This window comes from Monodelphis domestica, chromosome 4 (assembly GCF_027887165.1).
Source record: "Monodelphis domestica isolate mMonDom1 chromosome 4, mMonDom1.pri, whole genome shotgun sequence".
Classification (NCBI taxonomy): domain Eukaryota; kingdom Metazoa; phylum Chordata; class Mammalia; order Didelphimorphia; family Didelphidae; genus Monodelphis; species Monodelphis domestica.
This window is the reverse complement of record NC_077230.1, coordinates 289,004,332-289,029,050: the sequence shown is the minus strand read 5'-3', so window position 1 is coordinate 289,029,050 and position 24,719 is coordinate 289,004,332. Positions and strand designations below refer to the sequence as shown.

The window sequence follows — 24,719 nt, the reverse complement described above, 5'->3', positions numbered from 1 at the left end:
ACACATTGTATTGATTCTAAGACAGAAGGTAAGGGTTAAAAAAAATAAGATAGCAAAATTTCTTTCTTTTCTTAGAAGCTGGCAAAAAACAACATTGTCTCCTGTCAAATTAGAAGAGACTTCAGAAGCCACTAATCCAATGAAAACCTGCACAAAATACCCTTTACAACATCCCTGAAGGCCTCCAGTAACAGAGAACCCACTACACCTCCAGAGATTAACCAGTCCATTTTTAGATACCTCTTGATTGTGGGAAAATTTTTTTGAAACTTTTTACAACTTCTACTCATTATTACTATTTTGATACACTGGGGCTATGAACAAGTCTGTTACTCTTTATATGACAGGCCTTCAAATACTTCAAGGCTGATATTATGTTGTTCTCTAATTGCTCCTTCTTGCTTGAAATATCCTCTTCTCCAGTCTAAAGATCTTAAAATTTCTTAATCCAATGTGTATATATGGGATCTTGATGCCTTTAATCTATTTATGCCCTCTCTGAACATACCCACACTTAAAGTCCTTTCTACAATGTGAGGCCAGAACTAAACAGGGGTAGTACAGACATAATACCATCCAAGTATTCAAAGAGCAATAACTCTCCTGTCTTGGGCATTATGCTTCTCTTAGCAGATTATCACTTTTTTTTTTGTTACTCACATCATACTTCTGATTCATTTTAAGTTTGTAATTCCCTAAAAATCTCACATCTTTTTCACATGAAGTGTTATCCAGTCATACTTCCTCCTTCCTGTGCCTGTGTTTAAAAATTAAGCTTCCCAAGTATTTTTTTTAATTGCCTACTAAATGTTAACCTATTAGCTTTGGTTCGGTGTTTTAACTGGTCAGGCCTTTCTAGATTCTATCATCCATATAATGTAGTATCTCTTCTGTTCGGCTTTGTGTTATTGCAAGTTTAACATGCTATCCATGGTTTTTAAGAGACTGATGAACATGTTAAATGAAGAACAGAGTTCATATCCATTGAGCATTCCACTGGAAACTTCCTCCAAAATGACATTAAATCATTAAATGACCACACTTTCAGTTTGGCTAACCAATTCCAAATTCTAACTATACTACTGTTATGGTACACATCATTCCATCTTTCCTACTAGAAATGAGATTTTGTTAAAAGCTTTGTCAAAATCTAAGTAAACTATACCTACCATATTCCCTTGATCTACCAGTTTGGTAGCACTGTCAATAAGAAAAAGAGTAGTTCAGCATAACCTTTCGATGAGGTCATGCAGGCTCTTATGATACCGGTTTCATTTTTTAGATGTTCACTAATTATCATTTTAGTAATATATAGTAGAAATTTTCTATGAATCAGAGTTAAATACACTGCCCACTCCTTTGGTACTTCTCCCTTTCCCTATCATCTTTCAAAGATCACAGATGTATACTCACTATATTCTTCAGTACAATCTAAATGGATATGTGACCTTAACCTTAATGATCAGATTACCAAAACAATTTTTTTGAAAAAGAAGCAGCTCATATTGTTAGAAATAAAGAAATCTCTAGACTGTTATTCTGAGCTGAAGATCCAAACTTTAATTGTGGTAAATTAAATCTGGTAGTCTCGTCATGTCTAGACTCATAAAGATGTTCAACAGTATGTTTTATAGGTTTTTGATATTTAATTAACATAAGTCATTAATAAAGAAAAAGGTAAATAGTACATTAAGAAACATGCTGTAATATTTGGTAACAAGGTTTTGTAAAACATTTGATAAGAAATAAGTTCTAGGATAAGGTTAAGATAAGAAATGTTAATTAAACTTCTAATTACCAGTCTGGAACTATCATAATACCTCTGAGAGGGTTTAGATAAAAAGTATCCTCTTTTGGCTATAATATTCTGAGAAGCCTATAGCGGACATAGGTCTTCACAGGATCAAATAACACCTGGATATGCCATAGTTTTCCTATAATCTCATAAGGCCAGCTGTTCACTCACCATACCAAATCAGTATATAGCTCCTCTCCTTCTGCATGAGTTTCAGCTTCCTTAATTACAGAGACCTGAAATTTTTTTCCTCTAACAATAGCTGTTTAATCTAGTTAGTTGCTATAATATTCTAAAACACTAAACTATATGCTTTCTAATACAATGGCTAATATTCTATTATTATAATCAACAGACACAGTTTACTAACTAGGTCAGTTTCTAAAAATCATATTTGCAGTTACATACTTAAAGGATTTACATGTGATCACTTGGTTTATGACCAATATAAAAGGCAATTTCCTTTTCAATGTACCTCTCATAGCTATTGGTAGGACATTTTTTTTTTAACCAAGAGATAGAGATAATTATAAAATATCAGGCAACTTTGATGTCCTAAAATTGAAAAGCTTTTGCAGAGACAATGTGCCCGAGATAAGTAGGGAAATAATTGAATGGAGGAAAAAAATCAATTTTTACCAAATTTCTCTGAGAAGGTTTTGTTGTCTAAATTACATAGACACACAGGACTAACAGCCATTCCTCAATAGGTCAATGGACAAAGGATATTAATAAAGAGTTACACCAAGATTGGAAGGGAAACAACAAACTGGGGGGAAAATTTTATAGCAAGGATCTCTGTCAAAGGTCTCATTTCTTAAATATTCCTCATTCCTCAATTGATAAATGGTCAAAGAATATGAATAGGCAGTTCTCAAATAAAGAAACTGAAAATGCTCCAAATCACTACTGACTAGAGAAATGCAAATTAAAATAACTCTGAGATACCCCTCATATCTGTTAAGAGTGGCTAATATGACCAAAAAAGAAAATGATAAATGTTGGAGGGGATATGGGGAAACTGAGATACTTATGCACTGTTGGTAGAACTGTGAAGTGGTACAACCCTTCTGGAGAGCAATATGGAATCAAGTCCAAAAGGAGATAAAACTATGTATACCTTTTGAACCAGCAATGTCACTACTGGGTCTATATTCCAAAGAAATCAGAGATAAAGGAAAAGACTTACATGTACTTTTAAAAAAGCCCAAGTCTAAATTAAGAATCACTGGACTATTTGAACACCACAAAAAAAGGAACTTAAATATTTTAAGAAATCTTAAAAACAAAAACAACACAAATATCCAGAATTTTTAGGAAGCAAAGGGCAAAGCAGAAAACAATACAATAGCCATCTCATAAAAGAAACCCCAAAATGAAAAAACTCTTATGAAGAGCAAAGCAAAAATCTAGACCTTCTAGGTCAAAGAATGTTGCAATCAGCCAGAAAGAAAGAATTCAAGAACTGAAGAGACATCAGCAGTCTGACATATGATTTAGCAGCCGCCATTATAAAGAAACAGAGAACTTAGAATATTACAAAAGGTAAAAGGAATGTGTTTATATCCAAGAATAACTTACCCAGAAAAATTGAGTATAATAAAACAGGGAAAAAACCCAAACTTTTATTGAAATAAAAGACATAAAAATTCTTGATGAAAAGACTGGAACTGCAGAGAAACCATGAAGTTCAGGAAAACAGAGAGGAAATGGAATGGGGGGAGTGGGGTATAGAGTAGGTGAAAAATATTCTTAACTCTTTAAGTGACAAGAACAGGAATCTGAGGGGGTACCCATAAACTAGGTAATAGCCGAAAAAGTTAGAGCATATAAATCATGGTGAAATATTAATGTGTTGAAATCTAATCAGCATAATGACCAACCAGGATTATAAAATAAGTAAAGGACTCAGATGTAAAATGAAGTGAAATTTTTTCGGGGCAAAGCCAATGTGGAAATTTGTTTTGACTATGTGCTTGTAAGGGGGGTTTTGTTTTTCTCATGTTTTTAATTGGGAGAGGTGAGAAGGCAGATGTTGGTTGATTAAAACAAATTATTTTTTAAAATAAAGTATATATACTATAACAATAATATACATAATACAACACTGAAAAAGAAGAGAAATTAAGAATTGTGAGAACAAAAATCTTATCTGAAAAGTAAAAAATGGGGGAAAGAATGGAAAAACTTTAATCTGCAATGGCTAATCATCAAAGAAGCAAGAATAAGAGGAAATACAAATACACATAAGTTGAAGGACAACCTAGAAGAAAAGCAAAAATATTAGAAGAAAATATGCTCTCTATTCAAGCATAACATATTGATCTCAAAGATAGAATCCATAGAGACAACCTAAGGATTATAGATCTTCCAGAAGACAAGTCAGAAAACTGTAGAAAGGGAATTCCCCTCCCCATTATGTTGCTTTGCTTGATGTCATCAACCAGGGCCTGAAGATCCTTTACCATTGAGATGCACAAGTATAGACAAACCCTCAGAGAAGGAAGTTGAAACCAAAAATATGGGAAACTGATCCCACAGGCACTACTGGGTGGTATCAGGCAAATTAAGGAGCTGTGATTGGTTCCTGAGAGGCAAAATGGGAGAGGTAGTGGGTAAAAGTACTTATAAGACAAGACCAAGGGACTGCTAGCTTTCTTCTGGCTGGAACTTGAAACCTGAAGGAACCACTATGGGAACCGCAAATAGGATATTAAGCTAATCAACTTTCCCACATTTTCCTCTTTACTCTCACTACTTTGATGTAATAAAGCTACTAAAGCAGTCTCATTATTTAATTTTAACTATTACAAAACCTAAACACCAAAATACCAGAAAATTGCCTAGAACTTCTGAACACAGAAAAGAAACTATCAATAGGAAGAATGCACAGATCACCTCTGGAAAACAAACAAATACCACAGCTTCAGACAAGTAGTATCTAAATTTAACAATTTAATTCAGAAATAAGAAATTCTCCAAGTGACCAAGGCCAGTGACTTGAACTTGTCAAGAATAGAATATATTCTTACTATATACCAGCTGGGAGGGGGGAGGGGAAGACATTCCCTTTTGGCTATTTTTGTTCTATCCTTTCTAGGTCAAAGGTTGTTCTCTTTGGCAGAGAAAAGAGAAGCAGATCAAGTTTAACAGTTCTGCCCTTTTTCTGTGGTGTTATATATATAGTCCTATTAATTTTGTAGCAGTAATCTCATCTTTCTCTCCTTCCTACCCCCCAAAGTGGAAAAAAACCAATCCTTACATATAGGTAGCCCCTAGCTCTCTCATTTCACTGGTATCAGCTCATATGGAGAATTAGCACCCCTGTTCCTATTAAATAACCTTTGTTTCCATCTTTTGTGTACTCTTTAAAAAATAAAAAGAGTATCTACCTAAAACCATGAGCAAGTATCATTTGCAATGGGAATATTAGAAGCCTTCCCAATAAGATTAAGGATTGAAGCAAGGATGTCCACTATTCTTTAATATTGTATCAGAAATCCAAGCTTTAGCAATAAAAAAAGAAAGAGAAATTGAAGGAATTAAAATAGGCAATAACGAATTCACTCTTTGAAGATGACATAATGGTATACTTAGAGAATCCTAGAGAATCAACTGAAAAACCAACTAGTTTAATTCAACTAAATTAATAATTTTGGTCAAGTTGCAGGATAAGAAATAAATCCACATAAATCATTAGCATTTCCCATATATTACCAACAAAGTTCAGTAGCAAGAGTTAGGAAGAGAAATTCCATCTAAAATTATTCTAGATAATATAAAATACCTGGGAACCTAATTGTCAAAGCAAACACAGGAATAATATATTAATATAATTATAAAACACTTTTCACACAAATAAAGTCAGAACTAAACAACTGAAAAAATATTAATTGTTCATGGGTAGGCCAAACTAATGCAATAAAAAAATGACAATTCTACCTAAATTAACTTATTCAGTGTCATACCAATCAAGCTAGCAAATAATTATTTTATAAAACTAGAAAAAATATTAACAAAAGGTCAAAAATATCAAAGGAACTAATAAAAAAAAATATGAAGGAAGGGGGCCCAGCAGTACCAGATTTCAAACTATATTATAAAACAGCAATCATCAAACAATCTGGTACTGGCTAAGAAACAGAATGGTAAAATCAATGAAGTAGAATATATATATATAAAATATACAGGAGTAAATGACCTTAGCAACCTAGTCTCTGATATACTCAAAGACCCCAGCTTTTGGAATAAAAACTTGTTATTTAATGAAAACTGCTGGAAAAATTGGAAAACAATATGGCAGAAGCTAGGAATATATCAACATCTCACACCTGTAACAAGGGAATCACTTTAAAAGACTGATATATATTAATTTAAGGTCGCCAAGGAATTCAGCTATGTAATTCCTAAATGAAAAACTCAAGTCAGCCGTCAGCCTTTTTTGGAGTTTAATTACAATAGGAGTAAGAAAGGAATTAGAGATAGAGAGAGAGAAAAAGGGAGAGAAGGGAATAGGGCTTAAATACCCCCTCTGTTTAGGCTGGGCCAAAAGGCCCAAGCCCTTAGATAGCTGAGGCAAAGAAAAGAGATCAGTCCCTATTACTCATGTGACCAAAATGGAGAAACAGTCTCAAGAGGCCCCCACCTTCAGCTTCCTCCAGAGCAAGCCTTCTCAGAGCCCACACGAAACACACCGGCCAACTCTCCACCTCTCCTGGAGTCTTCAGACCCCCTATCTTTAAGGAAACCATCCAAGTTCCTCCCCTCAGTTCTCCCATCTACCAATCGCTGTTCATCAATTTCCCTGTGCCAATGGAGGCTCTAGCTTAACCCAGGACCGCCCAGAGGTCTCTGGCTTTTGCACATGTCTGTTGAAGGTCATATTTTCAAATGATTAAATCTTTACTCCTTTGCTACAGCCCTTTCTAAATCCTGTTAACTTGAGTATGGTAGAGATTGGAATAATTAAATTTTGATCTAGGCTGCAGCCCTTACTCAATCCTATTAGGACTGAATAGGGTGGAGATTGATTCCAAGTATCTCCATTGTATCAATTCTAAAATCAATCAAGACTCAAAGAAATTCCTGTTCTATGCTTAAGCATAGGTCAAAGTCCTTTCCATTGTTCAGCAAAAGGTTTCTGTCCTAAAGTAATCTTAAGAAGGGAAGAGAAGGAACCTCCCATGCCAATGGGGTTCCCATTCCAATAGACTATCAGTAAGAAATTTTCCAAGTATGAAATATCCCAATGGTGAAATTTCCAACATTTATAAGTCTAAGGAAATTTGAGGTTTACACACCCTATACCCAGATAAGGTCAAAATGGATATATGATTTAGATATAAAGAGTGATTCTATAACTAAATTAAGGGAACACAATAGTTTATCTGGTAGATCTTTAGAGAAGGGAAGAAATTATGACTAGATAAGAGAGTATTATAGGATGTAAAAGAAAATAATTTTATTATAATAAATTAAATTTAAAAGGTTTAGTACAAAAAAACTAATGTAGATTAGAAGGGAAACAACAAAGTGGGAAAAAATTTTATTACAAATTTCTCTGGTAAAGGTCTAATTTTGCAAATTTATAGATAACTAAGTCAAATTTATGAGAATACAAGCCATTCCCCAACTGATATATAGTCAAAGGATACAAACAAGCAATTTTCAGATGAAGAAATCAAAACCATCAATCACATGAAAAAATGTTCTAAATCACTCTTGATTAGAGAAGTCCAAATTAAAAGAAGCCACTGACACACTGCTGGAGTTGGGAACTGATCTGATGATTCTGGAGAGCAATTTGGAACTATGCCCAAAGGATTATAAAACTGTGCCTACCCTTTGATCAGGTAATACCACTCCTGGGAATATACCAAAGAGATCATAAAAAAAAAAGGTGAAAGGACCTACTGGTGCAAAAATATTTATAGCAGCTTTTTTTGTAGTGGCAAAGAACTAGAAATGGAGATGTCCACCACCTCGGGAATCTCTGAACAAATTATGGTATATGTTGGTGATATAATACTATTGTGCCTTAAGAAATGATAAGCAAGATAACTTCAGAAAAAGATGAGATCTTCAGAACTGATGCTGAAACAAACAGACCTGGGAGAACCATACACAATAATAGCAATATTATACAATGATCATCTGTGAAAACTTGGCTATGTAATGATCTCAGACAACCCTGAAAGACTTATGATAGGTAATGCTATCCATCTCCAGAGAAAGAACTGTTGGAGTTGTCTTTCACATCAGTGTATTTATGGTTTTATTTTGGGGTTTTGGTTATGTGAGAGTATGATCTTACAATGATCCAATATGGAAGTGTTTTACATAATAAAATTTTAAAATAAAGCAGTTTCCTCATCAGAATATTTTCTTTTTGTCCTCAAGATTTTCTTTCTTTAGAGCTTCTCACCCCTCCTAGATTCAACTGCTCTCTAGAATTTCAGATGACTAGACCTCATTTACCATTTTTTAACTCTGAAATCTATTTAAAAATCTGGTCTTATTCTCTCTTTGTAAATTCTAAACTGGAATAGCCATTTCTTTCCTACTACAGCTAAGTTTAACCAAGAAATTTCCCTTGTTGGATCTACTTTCTTTAAAAAAAAAAAACAACCCTTATCTTCTGTCTTAGAATCAATACTTCATATTAGTTTTAAAGCAGAAGAGCTTTGAGGGTTAGGCAATGGGGCTTAAGCGACTTGCCCAGGGTCACACAGCTAAGAAGTGTCTGAGGCCAGATTTGAACCCAGGACCTCCCATCTCTGGGCCTGGCTCTCAATCCACTGAGCCACCCAGCTGCCTCCTATTGGTTCTACTTTCTAAGGGATGAAATCATTAAGGCAATCAAATTGTTTTGGTCAAAGAAAGCTCAAGCAGGTCCCCAAAAATCTTTCCATGTTTCCACCTCTAGTTCTTAACTTTCTCCATGTGAGTATATATTCATTATATACACACACATATACACACATATATATATGCATACACCACTTTTCCCCATTCCCACTACCCATCTCACTCCTAGAGCCCACAGCCAAGTCCTAGGTCCCATCCCAGGAGATTCACATGTCTTCTTACATTAGGATCTTTATGTCACCTTTTCTTGTTATCTATTGTGATTTGTTTATAGACATTTAAGACTATGGGTTCTGTTGCTGATTCCTTTCTTAAGACTTCGTCATTTGAAATTCTGAGCTCTACTCTTTCTTCTTGCACTGTAGCTTTTCTGTGGTTTCCAACTTGGTGAACATATAGAGGCATTTTTTTTCCCCTTCATATAAGTAGCTTAACTTTTCTGAATTTCAGTTTCTTCAACTTTAAAATGGAAATAACAATAGCAATTACTTTGCAGGGCTATTGTGAAGATCTAATCTAATACAATGGTTATAGCACTTTGCAAAAATTATTTAATCGCAAGCTTTTATTATTACTATTTACAAAAAAACTAGGAAAAAAACATTCTCATTAGGTGTACTTTAGCTTAGCTTCTACAGCAGCTCCCTAGGAGCCTACCCTAAGTAGTAAGTAGTTATAAGGCTTGACAGAGTCAGAGAATATAGTGTCCTCCTGTTTCATCAGTCTACATTTACAAGGCATATTCTTCCACTCCAACTTAGCTTTACACAGAGATGGTCACACCCTTGATCATGCCATCACTCAAGTATTTCATTTCCATGTTCATGGAATCCAAATCTCTTAAATCATAATCTTTTATCATTCCACCTTTCTCTATGTTTTATAATGTCATACTTTCCATCATCTCACAATTTTTCCCCAGGCTATTAGTTCTGCACTGGATACCCTTCTTCTCTCTTCCCATTTCTGTTGTTTAGATAAATCTGTTCAACCCTACATTTTGCCTCCTTGTCCTATTGCCCAAAGTGCCTTTCCAAACTCCAGTATTGGAGTATTCATATCATGTCTTCTTCAAACCTGTTTATGTGCTGAACAGAGCTAAAAAATTAAATAAACCCACAAAATCTTATTGGTTTTTTGTATTACAAATTTGTTATATAATATCACCTGTGCCTTCACTGTAACAAGAGAATGCTTTTATATCTTATTTCCTATCTTAATTAACACATCATAGGGTCCAAACATTCTCCTCTCTGAAGGCACTCTCCCCCAACCCTCTCAACTACAGATATTGACTCATACTTCAGCCCCCACCCCCCCAATTCCCCTTTCCCCACTCCTGATCTAATCATCCAGTTGTTTTCTCTTTTCTCCTCTACCTATCTCACAGGAAGTGGCCCTTCTCCTTGATCATGCAAATCCCTCAACATGTCCCTTGATGCCATTTCCATCTTTTCTAGCATATTATCTCCTCCAAAATCCCCTCTTCCCATCCTCAATTTCTACATACCAGTTGGCTCTTTTCACAATACCTACTAACAAATTGGGCTCACCTATCCTTAACTATTACTTTTCTTGATCTGTCCATACCTGCTAGCTATCCCATCTCTCTTCTTCAGCTAACTTCCCTGAGTTTCCTCCATTTCTCTTGTTACTTTTTTCTTATTATAGGTATAAATTCAGTGTGCCAAATAGGTCTTATCTTTCCTCCCAAACCTATCTTTTTATTTATATCCCCATAGTTTATCACAGTGCCAGGCACACAGTAGGAACTTAATAAATGTTTACTAATTAAGTATTCTTTTCCATCTTCCTAACTTTCCTATTATTGGTGAAGGGAGGGCCATCCTCCCAGCCTCACAATCTTAGTGCTGGTCTCAACTTCTTACTCATACTCACTCCACATATCCAATCAATTGTCAAGTACTGTTGTTTCCACTTTAATAACATCTCTCACATGTGGTCTTTTCCTTTCTTACACGGTCACCACCCTGGTGGTGTTTCTTGTCACAGCACATAGGAGCTCTGTAATTAGCCTGACTGTCCCTAAAGTTCAGGTCTGTCCATGTCACCCTCAGTCCTCCACTCAGTTAAGTTTTAGTGGCTATTCCAAAGGGTCAAATAGAAAATGCTCAGTTTGGCATTCAAGACCTTCACAACTTGGCCCTTTTCTACTTTACTACCCTTTATTCATATATTTCATATACTTTAATCTCTGGTTACATGCTCTTCTTTAAACACTGTATTTCCTGGCTGGCCCCCATACCTGGAGTATTTTCTTCTCACTTCATTCTTCTTGCTTGAAGAATTGTCTAAATGGTATCAAATCCCATCTTCTCCAAGAGGTCTATCCTAGATCTCCCCATTTCTAGAGCCTTCCTTTTGAAATGATCTCTAAATTGCAGTATAGATATTTGTATATATATATATATATATATACATACATATATATACATATATATGTGTGTATGTATATATAAAACACATATGTATATTTCTTGCATGTACACAATTGTTTGCATGTTGTTACCCTCATGAGAATGTAAGCTCCTTGAGGGCTGGCACTGTGTTGTCTTTGTATTCCCAGGGCTCAGCACAGTGCCTGGAAAATATTAGGGGCTTAATGAATACTTGTTGTTTTAATTTCATCTTTACATACTCAGTATACAGTGATTTCTAGCCAACAGTATGCCATTAAACTGCTTTAAGGATTCTTTTTTTTTAATCGACTTTTGTTTTTATATCACATGTATTTCCTGAATTCCTACACCATCCCCTCTAAGAGAGAATACCTTATGATAAAATTTTTAAAAAAAGGAATAAAAATAAGTTTAGCAAAACTAACCAACATATTAAAAATATCTGATATTTAGTGTTCTATACCCATTATCTCCCACCTCTGCAATAATAAAAGGAGGGTGAGGTATCTTCTCATATGATTGATCATCAAGCAAAGTGGAGAAAATTCAACAGCCTCTCTCAGAATGATGTAGTCAATACAACAGTTTCTATTTGATTGAATGGCCTTTAAGAATTCTCTAGCTACTATAGTAGTTATTATTTTACAAAGAACAAAAGGGTTGCTGGGGAGTATGGAGTTACAACTACCAATACTCATCTCTTGTTCCTCTAAAACTTACTGAATGATCCTGTTTCTGATAGCACCTGTCACTCCATATTATCAATCCTTGGAGCATAAGCAGTTGTTTCTTCCTCAAAGGATCCAACTCTTTTCTTCTTTGGGAGGAGCTTCACATCTGTTACTTAGTTCCAACGGTTCACTGGTCCTTGTAGTTTCTTTTTAAATTTAATGTTATTTTTTTCAATTAACAAAAATTTATTTTCTCTCCTCCCCCACCCAGTGGAAATAAAAGAAAAAATAAAACCCTTGTAACAAATATGCATAGCTGAACAAAATAAATCCCCAAATTTTGGCTATGTATAAAAAGTTTATGTCTGAATATTTACCCCAAGTCTATAACTTTTAGCATTCTTCATTTTTTGTCCTCTGTAGTCATGGTAGGTCACTGAATTGATCAGACTTCTTAAGTCTTTCAAAGTTGCTTATTTTTACAATACTACTGCTATTGTACAAATTGTTCTCCTGGTTTTGCTCACTTCACTGGCACAAGATTTCTCTTATTCTTTATTTCATCATTTCTTCCAACATAATATTATCATATTACTACATTTACCATAATGTGTTCAGGCATTTCCCAATAGATGCCTCCTTGGTTTCCAATTCTTTGCCATGATAAAATATGGGTCTTTTCTCTTTCTTGGGTTTCTTTAAGATCTAGTAGTGGTATCATTGCATGAAAAGATATGCAAAATTTAATAACTTTTTGGACAAGTTCCAAACTACTTTCCAAAATGGTTAAACCAATTCATAGCTCCACTAACGGTGCATTAATGAACCTGTTTTTTCATGTATCTATTGAGATGGAATTTTTCCCTTAGAAAACTGACTGTTCAAAGCTTTAATAAAGATCTCATTTCTAAGCTACAATAAGTTGATTTAGACTTTTAAGAGTAAGAGCCAAATAGTCAAAAGACATAAACAGGTGTTTTTTATGAGAAGAAATTTAAGTTTTATAGTTATCAATATTGATATTTCATATCTACATAAAAAGGCTCCAAATAACAAAGAGAGACATGAAAATCAAAACAACTGACATTTGGACTCATATTCATCAGAATGGCAAAGTTGACAAAAACAAAAAAGGACAAATGTTAAAGGGAAAGCAGAAAAATTGGTACACTGATATGCAATTGGTGGAGCTGTGAATGGGTAGAGACATTGTGAAAAGCAATTTGGAATTAAGCTCAGCTCCAAAAGTTACAAAAACCACACATATCCTTTAACTCAGTAATACCACTGTTAGGCTTGTACACTGAGGTGACTGAAGAGAGGAAAAAAAGGTACTATATGTATAAAAATATTTATATATGGTTGTGATGGCAAAGAAGTGGAAACTAAAGAGGTGCCCATTAGTTGATGAACAAATTATGGTCTGCAAGTATTAATGGGATGCTACTGTGCTGTAAGAAATGAAAAGATCTCTGAGAAGGCTTGTATATACCAATGCAGAGTGAACTACATAGAACTAGGGGAACAATTTATGTTCCAATATAAGCACTGTAAAAATGAACAGTTATCAAAGACTCAAAGACTCTGATCAATGTAATGTGTTCAATCAAAATTCCAGAGGACTAATGATGGAGATTGCTACCCAGCTCTAGACAAGAGTTAAAAGGATAAACATGCAGAAAGAAGCGCATTTTGAGTAGCAGCAAACATGGGAATTTGTTTTGCTTGTTCTTCTCCACCTTCCTCCCCTTCCTCCCACCATTGGGAGGTGGTTGTGGCATGGAGTAGGGGGGAAAATAAATGATTGATAATTGAAAAAAGAATTTAGAAATTTAAAAACTGCTTGTTTATATTCTTTAGATAAAAGATCATTGTGGAATGGTTTAATTTTTATTAATTTGAATAGTCCCTCAGAGTTTCATAGATTTAAAACTGGTACCTCAAAGATTATCTAAGTCAATTCCTTAGTTTTACAGATGAGGAAACTGAAGCCCAGAGAATTTAAGTGTTTTGTCTGAAACTTGTGGTGCATTTTTCCTGGCATCCAACAGGATCCTTCTCTGCAAACTCCTAAAGACTTTCTCTTCATTTGAAGCTGTTCTTCAGGTTTTTAAAATGGTGTTTCCTTCTTCCTGATCATCTGGAGAGGGATTCCCTGAGCCTTTCATTTTTAGGAGGGAGGCTATGCCGTTCTTTGAGAATAGATTCTATGAATATGGTAGAAAGATAAACATTGCACACTTTTTGTATCAAATGGCTATTTATTGTTTACTATAAACCTGGTACTTTGCTAAATGCTGGTAATACAAAGATGGATGCTTTACATTCTAATAGGAAAGGCAGAATAAAGGAAGCTAGCAAAGAGGAGTGAGGAAGAAAGGAATTCCTGTTGGGGCCAAGCAGCAGATATGGAGATAAGGAAGTGTGAAGACAATAAGCTTTGAGTGGAACAGTATGGCTGGGTCTTCTCATGAGAAAAAAGCAGTTCTAGCTAGAGATTTACAATTTACTGAGTCAGTTTCAGGGTTAACTCATCCCCCGAGGCCAGACAGCCAGTGGGAAGGTGAAGCCGACTGGCATGTATGTAGAACAGATTGAAGTTTGATCCCAAAGCAAATGAGTGGGAGTTCTCATGAAATGATGTTAACAGGAAGCAATTCACTAATCACTGAGAAAGCAGAGTAATTGCTAGGGGGCCCATGCAGGTATAGAGCTTTATGCAGTGTACTGCAAAATGCTTCTTGCTCTCCAAACATACTACAAGTGAGATCTTCAAAATTCTGCAGTTCTTAATAGCTACCCCGAAATTCTGCTGGAGCAAATAGCTTCAAGGGGGCATATAATTTCAGATTAGCACTACAGCAGTTCAAAAGTTCTTTCTCTTCTTTAACCTTTTACCATATCTTACTAAATTCCTTCTCTTCCTTGGTTTCTTCTCTTTCAAGGACTTTTCATACTCTTCAATAACAAGGGAGGCTTTAAATAGGGAAGCAAGATTGACAAAGACGTTTGCCCTTTCACAAAGGATAATTGGTACAAAGTTCAAATGAAAGGAATTTTCAATAAATATTTAGTTTTTCCAGATACTCTTGCTCTGAGAGCAATCCTACTGACTGCATAAAGTTCTTGAATGAAAAATTAAGAGGCTCTGCTAAATGAGATCCTTGGTTACTCAATGTAATTCATAAGAGAAATTTCATCTAGGAGCCCACACAGAAAAAAAAAATCTAAGTAAATGCATACTCCCTAGATCAGCATTGGCAAAGGCTTTCAAGTTCATGTGCCCAAATTGCAACTTCAAGCTGTCTGTGAGCCCCTTGCATTACCCCAGAGAGTAGAGGAAGAAGTGCTCACTTTGGGCAGCTGGACAGAGGTACAGGGCATGTAAAAAATGTCCTTGGGAGCTGAGAAGAGGGGGAACAGAGCAGCTCTCCCAGTGTCAGCTCAGCACAAGTGCCAACACTTTGCCAATGTTGTCCTAGGTGATAGCAAATAGTTATGAGGACAGGCCACTGAATTAGTAGATTAGTGCCATAACTTAGGGAGATAATAATATAGGGCAAGAACTGAATAGGAATTAAAGAGTGAGTTGGGTTTTGTTCTGAAAGTTGTGCATTAACTCACGTATCCATGGAAGTATATAAACCTCAAATTGGATACTTCTATTTCATGTTCCCATTCATCTTTTAGAATTGAAATATGATTCCCCCAAAAAGTTGTAGATACTTACCAACTGAAGATAAAAATCAGAAGGATTATTTATATGACAAACCACAACTGAAACATTTGACAATTCTTTTGGTAATACAGGTGGATGGTATCGTAAGGTCATATTCTTTTCAGATGGAATACTAGGTGACTGTGACCTAAACCTAATTTAAAGCAAAACCAAAAGATAAGTAAATGTTAAGATTAAAATCTGTTTTCAAATCTCTATTATTCTACCTTGACTTTCTCTGAAACTCATGGATGTTTAAATCTTTAATTACTTAAAATAAGCAAAATAATTCTCAACTTGTTAATATTAAACATTATTTAACCCCTTTCTTCCATTTCTATTAAAGAGATTTTAGCATTTTACTTAACCTCAAACTGAACCATAAAACAACAGATTTGGGGGCAGCTGGGTGGCTCAGTAGATTGAGAGCTAGACCCCAGAGACAGGAGGTTGTAGGTTCAAATCTGGCCTTAGACACTTCCCAGCTGTGTGACCCTGGGCAAGTCACTTGACCCCCATTGCCTAGTCCTTACCACTCTTCTGTCTTAGTACCAACACACAGTATTGATTCCAAGATGGAAGGTAAGAGTTTAAAAACAAACAAAAACTCCCAATAAAGTTAAAAGTTAAGTTTTGGCTGCTACCAAAAAAAAAAAAATTTAAAACCACACACGGATACATTTGTAATTAGCTACACCGAAGTATAATTTCTAAGAGTAAGCTGAAGTAACCCTATTCAGCCTCTTTGTGATTTAGTTTGTCTTCCTTAGTTAAACTCATCTTCACTTAATGACCAAGGTTCTGTCTGAGCCTCTCTAGGACAACTGTCTACCCTTTCAGTAGAAATTTTTAACAAGATGTCCCCAGTCACATTATTCATGCTCTCTACATATTGTGTATTTTTAAAAATAATTAATTTTAATAGCAATGACTTAAATATGTCCTGTTAACTATACCCCATATATATAAGGCAGCAAGGAGCAAAAAAGTCCAAGTGGAATATAACCAAGATCACAATGAAAAATGTAATAAGTGCTCATTTATTTCAAAATCTCCAAGGTCAGTGGTTTAACTTAATAACTATGATTCCTAGAAATGTAGAATTTTATGAAAGAGTATTGAGTGCACTAAAAAATTATTTACATTTCTTAATTGTTCTCACATTTTTCATCACAATTTACCAACTTAATCTTAGTTTTCCAATCCTCTGTAGCTAATAAACCATATAACTTAAGTTTTTGAAGTCATGGATTGTGGCTATAGCAGATGATAAATGGTATGTTAGATTTATGTAGCAGTAGGAAGTCAATAATGACATTTTCAATCCTTTGGTTTTTTTTAAATATATGATCTTCAAAGATAAAAAATGGTGTTTTTAAAAGCTTTGATCTTAAAATAACAAACTACCTTCCCTAATAAGACACATACCTTGCTAATTCCATAAAAACTAATGCATCTCTAAGAGATACTGGCATATCACTGCTTATTTTATTTGCTGGAGGTTTCTTGAGATCTACTATCAGCACACCATCTTCTTCTCTGAAGACTTTCATTAGAACAGCCTTGTTGTTTACCATTTTCAAAAATTCCATTTTAGCGTCTTCTCCCCAGCCTTCATTCTATTAAATCAATCAAATTCAAAAAGAAATTTAAGTATCATAACAACACTTCCTCTGGACTTGTGTGTGGGAAGAGAAATAGACGGTTTTCTTAATGGAATTTTCCTGTAGCCACATGCATTTCTTTGTGTTTAGTGTGTGTATGTGTGTGTGTGTGTTTCTTCAAAAGTGCTTCTTTTAATGTTTCCCCTGGTTTGCTTATGAGCAAGATGTGGGTGCTGATAAAAACAAAACAAAATAAATAAATACTTGCAACTCCCTACTTCACAGGATTGTGAGAAAAATGTTCTGTAAACTATAAAGGATATAAATGTGAGCTGTTTGGTTATAAAGTTTTCCATAGGGAGAGCTACATGGCTTAGTGGACAGAGAGCCAGGCCAGATGGAAGGTTCTGGGTTAAAATCTCAGCTATGTGACCTGGGTTAAGTCACTTAACTCCCAATTGTCTAGTCCTTACTAGTCTTCTGCCTTGGAACTGATATTTAGTATTAATTCTAAGACAAAAGGCAAGGATTAAAAAAAATATATTAAAAAATTAAGTTTATAAAGGAAAAAATCCATGAATTTAAATGAAGGATGCATTTTAAATTCCATTACATTCCATTTTTAAAAGGATAAAAGGATAACTGAGAAACATTTATAGAAGCATCTTATTGAAATTCTAGTTCTCTTAATATGCATATCTCTTTATTTGTTATTATTATTTATAAGAACATATGAGAATGGATAAAAATTAGAATGAGAAGGCAGCATGATAATCTAGAACATTGACTGAAGAGATTAGTCTTGGAGAAAAAGGGTATTCATTTCCTCATTTGGAAAGTAGAAGAATGACAATAGAAATTTCTAGAATGGGAAAAAAAGGCAAGCAAGCTTGTATCAAATAACTGACATTAGTTAACTTTTATATGAATAAACATGTATAAACAACAATATGATTTTTTCATTAAGGATTATTTTTCAGACCAATGAACAAAACATGGTCAAGCCTGCTTTTGAGGTTACTAAAAAAATTGTTATTGTTTACCTGGAAAACATTTTATGCTAGTTAAAACAAATAAAAGCAAAATTAGGAGGAATATTTTAGTTATGCAAGTTGAAGTTCATTTTTTAGAAATTGGCTCCTGTCAAGTCCTTCATGCACATGCCAACTCTCCTAGAACAGACTGATTTATAAGTGATATTTAAAAATTAAAGGATTTTCTTTTAATGTAAAAAACCTATTCTTAATAATAGTTAATATTTATTAGTTTACTCACCGAATTTTGTGGAACAATATCCTTCAATGAGCATGGCAATGCTAATGGATGGAGATCTCCTAGCAGTGCTTCAATATATGAATCAGGTTTTCTTATAACCAGACATAGATCATTTACCACTAAATGTTGTAGAGCACTGTGTCCTGGTCTAACTATGTGGCCATCACCAATCCTAATAGGAATTTAAGCAACATTGTTAGAAATAATAATTCAACCCTGAACTTGCATTCATTCCCCAAGTTACTAATGTTTAAAATTTAGAAGAAAAACAGTTATTTGTCCAACTTCCTTATTTTACAAATGAGGAATCTGATTACAAGAGAAAAGAAGTGACTTGTTTGAGGTCCCACAGTTAGTTAGGGCCAGAAGTGGGGCTCTGAAACCAAGTTCTCTGACTCCAAATCTAGTTCTCTTTCCACTAGACCATGATTTTTTCATTAATAAATAGGAATGACTTAAATAGTCATAGATAAAATATTAATTTCCTTACAAAAACTGACCAATGGAGTTACAAATGCTTTGTTAATTCATATAAACTCCATTGAAATGCCAGTGTTTGGAGAAGTGTGTTTTCTCATACAAGTATTTTCAGCTCATTTTTAATGGATGTAATCTATATACTATCCAAATGGGTAATATTCATAACCTAATCATAATTTAAATTTTAAAATCATCCTGCCACTAACTATAGTATTTTATTTTGAAGATTAAAAAACACCACATACTTTTCTCAAGCTCACCAGCATTTTAAAATATTGACAAATGACTTTTTTTTTAAAAGATAGACTGCCTTTATTTTGAATGGAGTATTAGTTGTATATGCAACTAGGTAGGTTTATGCCAAAAGGACAGAGGGGAAAAAAATAGTTTAAAGGATAATGGTTAACAAAATGTTTTGTAAAGAATTTTTGTGTTAATCATACAATTTTTCAAGCTTCAAAAGCCATCTCTAATTACAAAAGAAATCTGTAGATTCCCTTTCTTTCTATGCATTGTAAATTTTTTTGCACAAAAGATATAATTTATATGCAAATTTTCTGACTACAAACTTTCACAGTTTAAAAAAGATAAATTTTTTTAATTAATTAAGAATATTTTTCATGGTTACATGACTCATGTTCTTTCCCTCCCCTCCCTGAGCCGATGAGCTGGGTTATATTTGTATCATTGTTAAAAATCTATTTCCATATTATTATTTGCAATAGAATGACCATTTAAAGTCAAAATCCCCAATCATATGCCCATTGAACCACGTGATCGATCATGGTTTTTCTTCTGTTTCTACTCCCACAGTTCTTTCTCTTGACAAATGACTTAATTACTAACTTATTAAGAAATAAAAGGGCGAGTAAATTAGTTGTGGAACCATGAGGTTCTTTATATATCTCTATGTATAAATCTTTCTCTACCTTTCATCTTTCCCTAATTCATCTAAGACATAAAACTTGGAAAAAAAAGGAATTAAAAATGTTTTACCCTGAAATGACTAAGACTTCAGAATTTCCAAAGTCTATCATGAAAACCTGTATCAGTGCAACGTCACGGATTGGGTATTTGGTAGGACCACATGGCTTGCCCACATTTTTATTTTCAATAGGAATTAGTTCAGTAATAGTTCCACGGCACCACATTCCATTTTCTATACTGTTGACAAATATCTTGGCACCTAAAGATATGGGGGAAAAAATTTCTATGTACAAAATACATTTTTTTAAAATGTACAAAACCCTTCTAATTTAATGTTATGTGAATTTATTTTGACATAGACTTAGAAGTGCATTCATTCAAGTTTTTACATACACATTATTTCAGGGGTCACAAAATAAGTATAACACATGGTTTCTAGACTTCTCCCGGACTTTAGAATCTGGTTGTAGAAATAAGAAAATCATACATAGTTAAAACAACAATGCAAGGCAGGCACATGAGAATCTAAAAAACTCTAGCATAAACAATAGATGATATAAAAATTCCGAAAATATTGAAATCATGGAAACCAGTTGGGGATTGAGATTCATCCACTCTTTCCCTTGGCTTTCAGGATGCCATTCTTCCTTGTGTTTTTCCAACTACTCCTCTGTCTCTTACAACTTTATTATCCTCTTTCCTTTAAGTAGGTGTTCCCTAAGGCTTATGCTTCTCTTCTCTCTAGAAGCAAATATCTTTGTCTTTATTGATTTCCCAGCTTAGTGTTCTCTCTACCCCAAGTATTTTGTATGTAACTATTCAATTGAACAAATATTTATTAAGGCACTGAATTATTTGCTAAGGATATAAATACAAAATGAAACTGTCTCTGTCACCAAGCAGTTTACAATCCATTGGATATAAAACATGTGCAAGGTAATACAAAAAAATTTCAAGTGATAAAAAGTGTTAAAAATTAGTGCTGGTAGTATGAGAAAAGACCTCATGTAAAATATTGTAGCTAAACTGTGTGTTGATGAAAACTAGGAGTTCTATAAGGAAGGAATCTATTCCAGGCAAGGGCAAATCAACCACTTCTAAATAAGTGGAAGACAGAATGTCATATATGTCATTACAGCTAGCAAACCAGTATTATTGGAATGGAGAATGGGTAAAAGGAATTAATATGAATCAAGAAAGGTAAAATAGGAGCCTGAATGTATATGCCAAATTGAAGATTAAAAAAATTTTATCCTAAAAGGAATTCATTGAAGATGTGAGTGGTAGTGACAGGGCCAAACTTATGCTTTAAGAATAATGATTTGACAACTACATAAGGCACACAATGGTATAATGGATAGAGTTAGCCTCAAAAAAAAAAAGAATGAACCAGTGTCAAGTCCCATCTCTGAATGATACTGATTGTGTGAACCTGTGCAAGTCAACGAACCTCACAGTGTTCCAGACAATTGTCTAAGACAAACAGAAGGTGCTAATTTTCAATGCCAGAGTTTTTCCCAGCACCAATGAAAGCAATGGTCTAGCCTTAAACCCCCATGGGGGAGAATTAGAGAGAAGAGCCTAGAAGAAAAGAGAAGCAAAAGAGAAGTTTCCTTCAAAAGAAAGTGAGAGATGATAAGATCCTTAAAAAAAATAATAATAATAATAAAAATAGAGGCCAAGTGGAAAGAAGGAATTGAATGTAAAAGATGTGGATGTAAAATAGAAAAGACTTGGCAACTTCTTGCATGTGAGAATTCAATGAGATGGAAGATGACTGAGGTTGGTTACCTAGGTATAACTGGAATAAAAGAGAAATGACATTTTTATTAAATATTTAATAAACACTAAATAATTATTAAAATATTTCAATAAAATAAATCAAAATTAATATAATAAAATTGAATTGTATAATTAATAAAATTTAAAATTAAATTATAATGATTATTAAGTAAATATTAAATATTTATTAGATGCTTACTAGGTTGCCAAGCACTGTGCTAAGTGTTTGGGGAGATGAAATTAAGGAGCTTACAATCTGACAGGAGATAACATACTTTTATAGGAGAAAAGTATACAGGTAGTGGTGTTATTGGTTAGAAAAATCACAGGAACAGGAACGGAGAGTAGAGGCAGAGTGGTACACTGTGGACAACGAATCACAATGGACTTTCAAGGATGAAAGTACTATCAATAGAAAAGGGGAATTTTAGAGGAAGCAATGATTTGAAGGGAAATAAATCTGTTTTGGAAATGTCATATTTAAGATGCCATTGGGAGATTCAACAAACAGTCAGAACTAGTGTTCAGAAAAGAAATTATCACAGATTAAATAGATTTGCAAATTATCTCATGTACATGATATCTGAACTTATGAGTGTTAATGAGATCACTAAAAGAGAAAGTATATAGAGAGAACAGGGCCAAGAAAAGTACCAAAGTGACTTTGGGGGATAAATTTAGTCATGGAATATGAACTAAATAAATATACTGCCACCAAACTGCTAACTGATTTTCCCAAATATATTTATTAAAGAATGAACTTGCCATCAGTTATCAAACCCTAACCATTTATATGTTTAGGGTAAGATATCTCTTGCATCTATTCCATTATCCTATTTATCTTTTTTCTCCTGCAGCAAGTATTCTTGATACTCAGTATAAATGCCTTAATGCTAGAATATAAGCCCACCTTTATTAACTAAACTTTCCCATAGTACCCCCTTGATATTGTCTCCTACTTGTTTTATATTGATTTCATTATAATTTTATTAAACTCTATACAAAACCCTTTGGTATTTTGATTCACATTATATTAAAATATAAAGTAATTTAGGAGCAGTTATTTACTATATTAAAGCTGAACACATTCATCAATATCAAATGTCCCACACTGACTGTTGCAAATCTCTATGCTCAAGCTACAAACACAAAAATCTTTTTTCCCCACTGCCTCTTAGCAGATCTTGCCAGATAATTCACTGAAAAAAAAAATTGGTCATCTACTTTCTCATCAATTTTACAATGCAAAAGACTTCACTATTATCCCCTATATCCTTTGTTCTACTCTCTGAGAAAGGGATGGCTCATTGACAACCTCAACTTGTGACTTTGGATCTATAACCTCTCATCTTCTCTCGAAGACTGTTCCCTTTATCATCCCCTCTCCTCTCTTTGTATTGGATCTCTTCTTTCCCTGTTTTCCTTGATGCCCAAATAGGTCCCAGATTTTAGAAAACTTTGACTTTCACTCAACCATATCATCCTTTCAAGCTATTTTATATTTCTCCTCTATTTCACAATGAGAAAATGTTACCTATACACTTTGTTGCTAACACTCTCATATTCTACTCGTTTCTCAAACCCCAGCCTTCAGTCCTTCACTCAAATGAACCTGCTCCAAGGTTAAGAATTGCTATCAGATTACCTTTTCTCAGTCCTCATCCTTCTTAACCTCTCTGCAGCATCTCTTGATCACCTTCTTCACCTTTTAGATCCTCATTTGCTCTTGGATTTTTCCAATTCATCTCTTTCCAAAGCTTCAATCAATTAACAATAAGGTAGTAGGCTCTTACTATATGCCAGGAACTTTTCTTATTATTGAGGATACAAAACCAAATATAGAAACAGTTCCTGCCTTTGAGCAGCTTACATTCTATTGGGGGAAACATGTATGTTTTAAATATATACAAAATAAATACAAGGTAATTTCAAGGAGAGTTACTTGCAGTTGGAGAGGAATGAAGAAAAGATGATGGATTCAAGAGATATTGTAGAAGTAGTAAAATAGATAATATTTGGCAACTAACTGGATACAGAAGGAGAATGAGGAATTGATGATTCTAAGGTTGTGAACCTTGGAGCCTGGAAGGACAGTGATGCCTTCAATAAAAAGTTAAGAAGAAGTAAGTCTGGAAAGAATGAAGAATTCTGCTGGGAATGCAATGAATTTAAGATATCTATGAAATATGCAGTTTGAAATGTTATCAAGAATCAGGGGGACAACTAAGTGACTCAGAGAGCTGAGAGCCAGGCCTAGAGACGGGAAGTCCTAAGTTCAAATCTGGCCTCAGACACTTCCAAGCTATGTGACCCTTGGCAAGTCATTTAACCCCTACTGCCTAGCCCTTACCACTCTTCTGCCTTGGAACCAATAAACATTATTGATTCTAAGATGGAAGGTATAGGTTAAAAAAACAAAAACAACTAGAGCTTAGGAGAGAGATCAAAGCTAGATACAAAGACTTGGAAGACATTATATAAATATAATTGAACTTGGGAATGGATGAGGTCCCCAACATGTAAGAAAGAGAAATGAGAAATACCTCAGGAGAAGAGTTGTAGGGCTCATAGATTTGAATGGGTAGGATATGTATGATGACTCACTGAAAGAAGCTAACATCAAACAGACAGGGAACCAAAGCAGTTTCATGAAAACCCAGAGAAGAAAATATCTAGGATGGTGATCAACAGCATCAAATTCTACAAAAAGATTAAGAAGGATGAGGAATGAGAAAAAGTTATTGAAACCCTCTTGGTCTCCTGCTCCTTTTAAACTTTGGCTCAAGTGACACTACCTTAAAGAAACCTTTCCCAATACTTCCTTTTAGTTTCTTTCTTCCCTGAAAGTTCCCTCCATGCTTGCTCAAAACCTCCACCAGGCTGTTGTTCCATGTGGGTCTCAAATTCAACATGCTCAAAAACCAAACTCCTTTTCTTTTCTCCTAAACCTATTCCTTCCCCTACTTATCTTTTTTTTTGTTTGTTAAAGGCACTCTCCCCACCCCATATCTAAACAGTCTTATTAAGCAAGCATACCTCGATATTTGCTCTTCTCTCTATTCCTACTATAATTACAATAGTTCAGGCTCTTGTCACTGTAATCTCTCTTCTTTTCTAGGGTTCATATTCTATAATATACTCTGGTAACAACATAATTTCTGTTCCTGCTTCTGTAGGTCA

The 24,719-nt window shown here is 34.3% G+C and overlaps 1 protein-coding gene across 2 annotated transcripts in view; it reads right to left on the bottom strand.

Annotated features, from left to right (window-relative positions):
• RNF17 (ring finger protein 17) overlaps nt 1-24,719 on the bottom strand; it is a 132,635-nt gene that overhangs the window by 63,004 nt on the left and 44,912 nt on the right. For both annotated transcript variants that reach the window (XM_007495180.3, XM_001374679.4), the window contains exons 13-16: nt 19,827-20,016; nt 18,351-18,522; nt 16,900-17,090; nt 15,484-15,625 (exon numbers count right to left, since the gene is read on the bottom strand). In XM_007495180.3, coding sequence (XP_007495242.1) covers nt 15,484-15,625; nt 16,900-17,090; nt 18,351-18,522; nt 19,827-20,016 — 695 coding nt within the window. The remainder of the gene's footprint in view (nt 1-15,483; nt 15,626-16,899; nt 17,091-18,350; nt 18,523-19,826; nt 20,017-24,719) is intronic.